Source organism: Pterocles gutturalis, unplaced genomic scaffold, assembly GCF_000699245.1.
Source record: "Pterocles gutturalis isolate BGI_N339 unplaced genomic scaffold, ASM69924v1 scaffold48356, whole genome shotgun sequence".
NCBI lineage: Eukaryota > Metazoa > Chordata > Aves > Pterocliformes > Pteroclidae > Pterocles > Pterocles gutturalis.
The window spans coordinates 342-11112 of NW_010102305.1; the positions used below are offsets into that span (position 1 = coordinate 342).

General features: G+C 37.8%; 1 protein-coding gene across 1 annotated transcript; it reads left to right on the top strand.

Annotated features, from left to right (window-relative positions):
* Nucleotides 1-714: 714 nt before the first annotated feature.
* Nucleotides 715-10458, top strand: IFT52 (intraflagellar transport 52; the record flags this gene model as incomplete). The annotated part of the gene is made up of 12 exons (XM_010085731.1): nucleotides 715-802; nucleotides 1066-1195; nucleotides 2069-2144; nucleotides 2232-2303; nucleotides 3179-3305; nucleotides 5350-5436; nucleotides 6059-6127; nucleotides 6689-6843; nucleotides 7875-7962; nucleotides 9044-9152; nucleotides 9644-9789; nucleotides 10347-10458. Coding segments are annotated over 12 exons (1195 nt in total), but the record flags the coding sequence as incomplete, so codon positions are not given.
* Nucleotides 10459-10771: the final 313 nt, after the last annotated feature.

Here is a 10771-nt window from a genome sequence, read left to right on the forward strand (position 1 = left end):
CTTGAACCCCTCCAGGGATGGGGCATCCACAGCTTCTCTGGGCAGCCTGGGCCACTGCCTCACCCCCCCTCACTGTGAAGAATTTCTTCCTTATATCTAGTCTAAATCTGCCCTCTTCCAATGTAAATCCATTACCCCTTGTCCTGTCACTGCATGCCCTTGTAAAAAGTACCTCCCCATCTCTCCTGTAGCCACTGGAAGCTGCTGGAAGGGCCCCCCGGAGCCTTCTCTTCTCCAGGCTGAACACCCCCAACTCTCTCAGCCTGTCCTCATAGGGGAGGTGCTCCAGCCCTCTGAAGTTATAAGGATGAAACTCCTAATACATGTTTTTGAGTCTATCTTGATACAGAGTTTGGGATAAAAAGAAAACAGTCCTCGTATTATATTGCTTATCTGTCCACTACAAAATGTGTCTAGAGCAAAAAGAAAAAAAGAATAAGAGGAAGCTGATCAGGTGCAAAGTTTAATAGCAGCTACCGTGGTTTATATCAGTTCTGGATCTGCTGCAGAACCTTGTTAGAGGGGCTTACTGTTTAATGGGTTGAAATTTGTAAGGTTTATTTTCACTTGAACTGTCAACTTTAAACCCAGATAAGAGGATGTGAAGTGACTGAAGTGGTTTGCTTTGTGTTTATTTGCTAGTTCTTAAAAAAAATAAAAAGTTGTGGGTCAGGACTATATCCAAGAGTATCATGTCTCTTAATCTATTCACAGCTTAAAAGATGAGATCACATCTGAGAAACTGCTTGGGGTAAAATTGTGGATTACAGCAGGGCCAAGAGAAAAGTTCAGTGCTGCTGAGGTAAGAAGTCAATAATTGTTTGCAAATTAGTTATGTTTCAAGATTTGTTTAATATGAAATAGAAAAGAACAACACAGAAGAATTTGCAATAGTACTGCTTTATATGAATTCACACAAACTGAAATTTGAATGCTTTTCTGATGGGATCAAGTTCATTGCAAGTAGTCAGATCATTTACCTTCCCCCATCTCAGTGTACCTTCCTGCAATCTTGTGTGTAGCTTCCTTCACATATATTTTTTCTGGATATTTGCTGTCTTCTAGTTTTCGGTTCTGAGGAAATTCCTGGAGGATGGTGGAGCCATCCTGGTGATGCTAAGAGAAGGCGGGGAGTCACGATACGGCACAAATATTAACTTTTTGTTAGAAGAATATGGGATCCTTTTCAATAATGGTAATTGGGCTCACTTGTACCTTTTATTCTTCCATTTTCAGCAAAATCTAAAGAGCAGGTTCCACCTTTGTCAATGTAATCCATGCAGATCCCTCTCGCAAAGTGATCCCTTTTGGTCTAAGGGATGTTTTTTTCTTGAAATCTCCATGTACCTGGTACTGTAATACTGAAGCACACCATGGGCTTTCCGTGGACACAGTACCTTGATAACAACTCAGCCATCTCCATTCTTTTGCTATAGTTGTCAGTTTTAATGTTATTTAGTATCAAAAGCCAATTCCAGTGACATTTCTTGGTTAAAAAGCCTTTGATTTCAAACATTTTTCCCACGCATTTTAATGGGTTGAATCACGTCATACTCACCCTGAATAAACAGTGGCACTTTTCTTTAGCAGACCAATAAAATGGCATTCATTTGGTTTGTACTGCCAATGTGAAATAACCCTAGCTGTGTCTCAGTGTGCATAAAATATTTTCAGGGTATTTGGTGGCATTTTGTGCCTTTTTTTGCATCAACAGTATTAGATTTATCAAGCTTTTGGAAGACATGTAAAAAAATGACTTAAACTTGTAGAACTTGATACACATTCTTTTAACTGGATTATCCTTCTGCCTTTTTTGCTTTGCAGAAGACATGGAGATGTGCTTATTTTTATTTGAACTTGCAAATATATTCCTGTTCTAAATCTGTATGTCCAGAAGGAAACAGTAGAAAAGGCTGACCTGAATTCTTTTTGGAGCCACGTGCCAACTTTGTGGTGTTAGAAGCAAACACCCAGGGAATCCAAGAGCTAAACTCATTTTTCATTGCTATATCTGGCACACTCGTCAGCTAAGATGTAAATTCCTTTATTTTTTTTATCTTTCTTCAAGATGCTGTAGTACGAAACGTGTATTACAAGTACCACCACCCAAAAGAAGCGCTGATCTCTGATGGAGTTTTGAATAGGTAAATATTTGGGGTATATAAATCTTTACAGTAAACTCTTATAAGCTGTATTGTTTTTAGTAAGATTTGCTTTTCAACATCTTCTAGGGGAATCAGTGAAGCTGCAGGAAAAACAGTGCCTGGGATAACAGATGGAGATGGAAGTGGAGATGACTCACAGTAAGTGTTTTGCTTTGAGGAAGCCGATATGAAAAGATGTAGAATAACTCAGAATTAGCAGGTCTATAATCTATCAGGAGTGTGTTGTGCTTGTCTTGAGGTTTTGTCTTAATGTATTTCTTATGTCAGCTTCTTACTCCTCGAGGTTATATCTGGAAAGGAGAATCTGTTTCGTAGTGCTTGATGACCAATGAAAGAGCAGGAGTGATAGGTTTTGAAGGGAATTATTCCTCTCCTGGCCAGATCTTTTTTGTCCCTTGTCTGTGGATTTGATTAAACAATGTAAATATGAATAACCTCGAGATAGTGAGTAGTCTGGCTGCAGGCATGAGCAACCCTACATCTTTTTAAAGAGTCTTAATCCAGGGTAAGATAAAAATTTATTGCAGTTTTTAACGATCCATCCCTCTGTGCTGCAGAGGAGTGGAAAGGCATTGAGAAGAACACAGCTTTTCCATAAATAACTATAAATGTTTGTATTCTTCCTTGCAGCTAATTTTTAGACTAATAAATGACCATGTGGTTGATTGCAAGGAAAAATGTCAGTGTAAAAACATTTCATGTAGTTTTGTTCCAGAATATATATTCATCTGTGAGTTAAATACCCCCACCCTTTTCTTGGAGACAGGAGTGTGCAAACAGAAATCAAGAGTGTTCTTGGTTCCTTATTTAAGACAAGGCATCAACCTGGAAAAAACTATAGAAAGAGACTAAAATGTCATTATAATGATCTGAATCTTTTAAACTATGCCTCTTGACATTCCCCCACCAGTGCACAATCGGTTTGCGGTTTAGGCAGGCAGACTGAGTTTTATAAAAATGTCCAGCCTACCTGATGCATGCAGGTACTTCTGGAGTTTCTGTATTTCCTGCAGAGCGCTCACCTTTGTGTATCCATTTGGTGCCACACTGAATGTAATGAAACCAGCAGTGGCTGTTCTATCAACAGGATCTGTTTGCTACCCGCTCCACAGGCCTATTCTTGCTTTCTATCAGCATGAGGTATGATTTTGCATGTAACAAACCATACATTTTTCCCCTACCCCACACAAAAAATTGTGAGTGTATTTTCTGGGAGTACTTACAAACCCATTTTTGATGCCGCCTGCAAGCTCCAGATGAGCCGAGTGACTTCTGCCTCCTTTCATGGAAAACTTCTTTGCATGGGGTTCAGAGGAGAATTGATCTGATGGTCAGCAAAGATTATATATTTATTTGGTTGACAGATGGGTATTTTTAGTTTTTCTTTGAAGTTTCATTGTTTGGGTTTTTTCACACCGTTTTAGTGATCATTTAGTAAGTAGGATTATTGTTAGATTCATAAATATGCCACATTGAGTTAAGGAAGAGGCCTGTCACCTTGGAACTGGTAGATTTTTATGTTATCTTAGCCATCCAGCCCTTTTAATTTATGAAAAAAATTTCAGAAATCTAGTTGATGGGTACAAACAAAGAATTAATATTGTTAGTGAACGTAAACAGGTCAACATATTTTTTACTATGGAAATGAGTTTCTAACACTGCTGTGGTTTTTGATATCTTCAGTAGGAAGGTGATTTGTTTCCTGAGGATGCCCAACTTCATCCCCCATGTTGTGGCTGAAATAGACCCCATAAATCAAAGACAATACAGCAGCATGAAGTGAACTGCTCACATTTTATCTGCAGCTCTAAGAGATAATAAAATCCCTCCACCCATGCAATATTTGCACATAGATCCAATGGACCCGTAGACTCATGCCTAATTTTGCACCCATGGTAATACTGAAATTATTTGCATTAATGATAGAGTTGTCTTTTTGTGACATAAATCATCTGAGTTATGTAAAACCTTAACTTTGCTGGGTTTAGAGCCTTGCTCATTGGTGTTCCTGTTTAGGTCGGGTCTCCTGTGTTTCATGTAGTAGGTGTGGAGAGGAGTGTTTTCTTCTAAGAATTGTAACAACTAAATTATGCTCTAAGTCAAAGCCATATAACTTGTTTGCACCTCCATGAAGTGTTTTGCATGGGTTGATCACTGAAGCGTAATAGGTTTGTGCAGTGGAAGCCATTACACATTGTACTGATAGCTCTTCCTTTGATATAATACATGAATGTCAAATAGATGGCATCATTTTGCTATCTAGCTCAAGAAAGTTATAGACACGAGGGTAGAAGATGAAGCTAAAGACAGAGGTTGTCTCTCAAGCAGAGCAGAGACTCTTGTTAGAAGAAAGTGAAAGAATGGAAAGTAAGAGCAGGGGATCCTACCTAGTTACATTATTGTGGGTAAAGCATGTAGAGTTCAGGTTAAAGCCTTGCAGAACATGGAGTTTTGTTTGATGTATCTTCAAATTCATTGCCTAAGTCTTCATGGTTATATTATGCTATGAGTTTCACAGTTGGTGCAGGGAGAATTACAGGGTGTTTTGTTCTGTTGAAAGCTTGCTATTTACGTATGTCCTTGTGGAAGGATTAAGGGGTAATCAGGATTGAGAAAAATTCCAAAGATATCTCATTAGTATGTTTTCACGCATGTTTAATTTAGGTAAATTAAAATATAATGAGCTGCATACTTTGCATTTTACCTTCTAAATAATACAATTACCAAACTCTTATTACCTGACCTGAATATGTGCTATATTGACATGCATGTGTGTTGCTGGCCTCTAGGTTTACATTCTGAACACTGAGGAGTGGGTTGCATTCATTTATAATGCATACATTTAACTTAGTTCTTTTTTACTTGATTGAAAAAGAGTGTTTTTCTGCAAAAATGGCCAAAGTGCAGCTATTGTTGATTATATTATCTGTATTTTTTGACTGCCAGACACTTGTCTATTTTCATGAAACGCAGATCAGTATTTGTAATAAATTTATGAGCCTTAAGAGCATATACTCTTATAAAAATGCTGCACTCTTGTGAGCTTGCCAAGTTTGCAGGTACCATTCCTTATTCCAAAATTTCCCATTTCTTGAAATCACTTTGTAATTAGACAGCATTAGCAATTGCCTTTAAGACTGCAATTTGGAAAGATGCTTTGCTATGTTGTATTCTTTGTTGTTAGAATCAAGGTGGAAAGATGGCAGCGTTGGGATCTTCCCACATGTTCAGTGATCAATACTTAGATAAAGAAGAAAATGGTAAGATCATGGTAAGTTTGTTTTTGGCATTTTTTTGTTTGTCTGTCTGTCTGTTTTGTTTTTTTTTTTTTAAAAAAAACCACCTTAGTGGATCTTCACAGCACTTACAAAGCAATTCAAGCTGAGTAGCTTCATCTTGGAGCAAAATAACTATGAAATGGATTCAGCGTGGAGATTCTAACCCAATTACTAACAGCCTGAGGAGTTTGTTAGAGCAAAAGTAACTGGAAGGAATTTTTAAAGATATAGTTTATTATTTATGTTATTGGACTTTGAAAAGCTTTTCCTATTTCTGTTCACCACTTTGTTAATAAACCTTTGCATATAAAGCTCCTGATACCTGGGGATTGTAATGCACTTTCCAAAGTGGGGAATGTAACGTTATTAGGTGTAAGAAGGGGAGTTTCCTGATGTTCCTGAAAGTACGCACCTCATGCAAAGTATCCTCATTGCCGTGACTCGGTGCTTCCATATTGTAAATACAAATAGTTTGTATTTTCTCCCTATAAATTCTTTGATTTATTACCCATATTTTTCTTCTTTTTCATGGTATGTTATTTAATAGATTTAATATGAATGTTTAAGCATAAGGTTACTTGGACCCTCTTAAAATTAAGTTTTGCTCTTCTCCAGGATGTGCTTTTCCAGTGGCTCACAACATCAGATATCCATTTAAACCAGTTGGATATGGAGGACCCTGAGGTAAGAGAGATCCATCATAAGGAAGTAAATAATAGTGTGATCTGGCAGCACCAGTTTTACCAAAACATGTATTTAGCACAAAAAGGTTAACAGCTAGAGGGATGCTGTTGTTGTTTTAGGCCCTTTATTCAGGGTCTGGGATTGAGTCAACAGATGGTTTAGGCATAAAAAATAATGGTATTGTATCTCTGTCAGACTCAGATTGCTATTCATGATCAGATTTCATTTGCGAAAGTTTCTTTCCCATTTGCCCGTGTTTATGGGATCATGTGCTGCTCCAGTTGTAAGTTTGCATTTCATTCTGAGCCCTTAGACAAGGGGAAAGTGCATGAAGTAAAGGCAGATTTTCTGTATATGAATAGGGATCAACCTGTGTATCATTTTTAGTTGCTTTTTTCACTGATGTATGCAAAAGCTATTTTTATTTGGAAATATCATACATGATAAAATTATATACTCTGCATAAAAAGAACAACAGTCTTCCACAGTTGACTAGTAAGCTGTCTCTGTAAATGAGTTGGCCTTTTTAAATCATAGGTGTGTATATCCGTGTGTGTTCAGGTTTCAGACTATACCATGCTCCCAGATACAGCTGCACTGTCTGAGCAACTGCGAGTCTGTCTGCAAGAAGGAGATGAGAACCCAACAGACTTCACAAAGCTCTTTGATACATCCCTTTATCAGCTGGATACAACTGCCCTCCCTTCAGTTATCAAGTCAGCAGCTGTGATTTTTAAAATTTATTTATTTGTTTTTCCATTGTGTATCCTGCATTTTCTGTTTGTGCTTAGCTGTGTCTGCTGAAGAGCAGAAGGGACTGAGCTGTCGGCAGCATTCTGAATATGGATATACCAGAAGATTGATTTGTACAGGGTGACAGTGATGTTTTCTCTTGCTTCTTGTCTTAGCTGTAGTTTCTGACATTGTTTTTTACTTTTTTTCTGACTACTGCTGATTCAGTGAACTGATATTTTTAGTAGAACTATCTACAGTGATGCTGGGTACTTTCTGAGTGATAACTGAGAGTTGGTTGCTTTTCCACTTTTTAATTGCTTGGTGTTTACTGAAGCTGCATTTCATTCATCTTTGCATTTCCCAGTAATTCTGTATTGAGATTTACCTGTTGTTCAGTTTTAGCAGTTTTTTATCACTAGCAGCTTTGTCCTTCATAGCTTGTCTTACCCAGATCATGTATGAACACGTTGAATAGTAGCAGGCTTAACACAGATGCTACTCTATTGTAAACACCCTTTCTTCTTACTCTACATTTCTTGTATTTTCACTAGATGTGAATTCATAGTGAGATCTCCTTTATCATCCCATAACAAATAACTTTCTAAAATAGCTTTTGATTATGGACTTCCTGAAAAACCTTTCTGAAATCCCAAGTCTGCTCTTTTTGAACTGGATCACTTTTTTCTCATGCACATCCATCCTTTTGAAAGCTGCTTGAAGAATTGAGGTGTCACTTCCTTCTTTTTTCTCTTTTTATGTATCTGCCTGTCATTATCTTCTTGTCTGTCGTAATTCTAACTGGTTTGCTTGCTGTAAAGTCAGTTATTACTGATATGTAGTTCTCTGGGGTCCTTCTAAAGTTAGACATGCCATTTTTTTAATGCTATGACTGTACATAATGTTGACCCTAGTGTCTTTGTAAAAATTAATCTCGATAGCCTTTATGGCATACAAGTGGAAATGGATGTTGTATCATATCTTCTCTCATACTTTGTCTTTTTCTGTGCTGCAGAGCTTACGAACAGCTGAATGTGAAGCATGAACCCCTCCAACTCATTCAGCCTCAATTTGAGACTCCACTACCTGTCCTCCAGCCAGCTGTGAGTAATCTCCTTGCTGATACAGCACAAGGAGAATCCCTCTGTTTCATGTAAAACCTCTGTGTGTCGCTTCCATCGTTCTTTCAAATAAAAAAAAAAAGTGAGAAATGCTGTTGTAATAATTAATCACTTGGGAGCTTAATACATTGCAGAGAGGAAAGAACACTTATGCTTCTAATTTTTACCAACAGACCTTGAAAATGTAGCACCTGGTAGTACAGCAGAATGGCGTGTGTATATAAGCCTTCAGCTGAGTAGCTGCTCCCAGTCCTGTGAGGTGCTGGGTTCAGCCTTTGCTGTGAAAACAAAATGTGGTCTTCCAGAAAGCAGTGGTGGTGTGAGTAATAATAGTGACTGCTGCCAGGGGAGGAACCAGCATGTCCCACTCTTCTTCTGTCTCCCATATCTGTTGGGGAAGTAGAAAGTGGAACTTTGGTCTTTTACAGCAAGGGCTGGCCAGATTTGCCAGCAGAGATTTGGGCTAGTAGCAACAACAGGAGCTGTAGTGCTGTCAAACGTACTTTGAAAAGCAGGGATCTTTGAGTATCTTTGAGTTTTGCTATTATGGCTCCATCCTTCTTTACCTTGGCCACTGAGGAAACATCACTGGGATCCTTAGAGCTGCAGGGATGCAACTGAAAGTAGTGTCTCATGTGTTGCTCTTTGAAAACACAAGTTCAACTTGTGACATAAGTGGTGACTACATGAAAAAGAAAATACTCTTTCCAGAATTCATGTGAATATGTTTCCAAGATGAGCTGTTATGGCAAGCTTAGTATCTCAGCTATCACCTGGATCTCATGGAGCAAAACTAAAACTGAAAATGCAGTATATCTAGTTGTGATGCTAGGGGGTAATTCTGGCATACTTGTCACTAAACTCTTGGAATATTCAGTTATTTTTACAAAACACAGATACAATTTTTAAAAAGGTGCACCTTTGTACTGTGGGCTTTGGAGTTGCTTTTGACTTTATAAAAGGTTTGTTCAAGTTCAATCTAAGTCTAAAACTGTTGTCTTAGAGATCTGTAAAGTGTAAGAAAAATATTTGGCCATAAACCATGCTAATTCTTCTCTTCAAGGTTTTTCCACCTGCTTTCAGAGAATTGCCTCCTCCCCCTCTGGAGCTGTTTGACTTGGATGAAACTTTTTCCTCTGAGAAAGCTCGTCTTGCAGAGATTACTAACAAATGTAAGCAGAGCAGACTGATTGTTTACACATTTGTATATAAAAGTCCAAGTTTTTGGAGGAAAATTGTTATATTTAATTCTAAAACATGGTCTTCATTTATGCAAATCCACTGCTGTCATCCTGGGCTAAGAAATTGGAAGGCCTCGGAAACTGATAACGTTATGTACCATAACATTTTATTTTGTTACATGACATTTTATTATGTTTCTGCTTGCTGTTTCCTATATCGTGCATAAATTGCTGATTTATTTCACATATTTTAATACTTTGAAGTTAAAATGTTAAGATTATTCTAAACACACCTTAATTCTAAACAAGATGAGAAAGTACTAGCTGCAGGAATACATCACAGCTAGTCCACTGATCTTACTTATAGGACTTAACCTTCCAGAATGCCAACAGCAAATGAGATTCATAGTAGTACATTTTTGCCCTGCTGATATGGATACGTGTGATGTTCAGCTGCTTTCTTCCTTGGGATGCTTGTTTAGGTACCGATGATGACCTGGAGTTTTACGTTCGAAAATGTGGTGATATCCTAGGAGTAACAAGTAAACTCACAAAGGAGAAGCAAGATGCCAAACATATCCTGGAGCACATCTTCTTCCAAGTGGTTGAGTTTAAGAAACTGAATCAGGTATTTTTAATAACAGAATTACAAGTGAATAGTTGTTAGTATCAGGGCTAAGGCTGATACATCTTTGTAGCAGCTACAGTTGTCACAGGCAAGAAGTACAGTGATGTGTTAAAACATTTGTTGTGTGATAAATTAGACCAGCGAAGCGTGATCCAGAATACTTATGACTCCTAATCTGTATCGAATGTGTAGCGCTCAATTTATTAAGTCTCTCTTTTATTTTAATTGGGGGATGAATACATGCAAGTGTAGTTTAGGTAATTTCAGCTAAATACAGTTCATTAATGGTGCAGTGTACCTTCAGGAATGCTCACAGTGCTTGCTGATGCTACAGTGTGGATGTGAAACCAGCACATTGTCACTCACAAGCAGTACTGTGTTGAACTAATTCTGTGTAGTAAATTTTATGCTTCAAAGTCTGTTTAGAACATATTGGCAGATCAGCTGTTTCTACTAGCAAGTGTTCCCTGTTTCTCAAATAATCTAGTTAAGACGAAAATGTAATGTTAAAATCCTTTTTTTTTTTTTCCCTCCTTTCTCCTTTTCCCTTCTCTAAGGAACACGATACTGACACAAGTGAAGCTGGATTCCAGAATGGTAACTGAGGCCTGGCTTTCCCCAGTTTGAGATAGACCTTCCAGTGAAAACATACTTTTCTATTCTTTTCAACCTCTGTGTTCAGTGTATCGACTGGGACCCTCTATGTAGGTCACTGAATGTTCAGATAATTTATGTGTAGTAGTTTGGATAATTAATGCCTTTTGAGGAAGGGCTTGTATTTTGCAAGCGCTTTCCAAATAATTTCCTATTTTTCTACTTCTTTATTGAAACTGTAATTTTGTAATATATGAAAAAAATCTTATACTAAGAAAATGTGTGTTTGTTCCTCCTTTCTGGCCCCAGTATTTATTTTCTGGTAGTAAGGCTTACTGTGGGTTCTCCTGGTGTACATGTAGTCCTTAATTGCACTGCAGGAAAGATT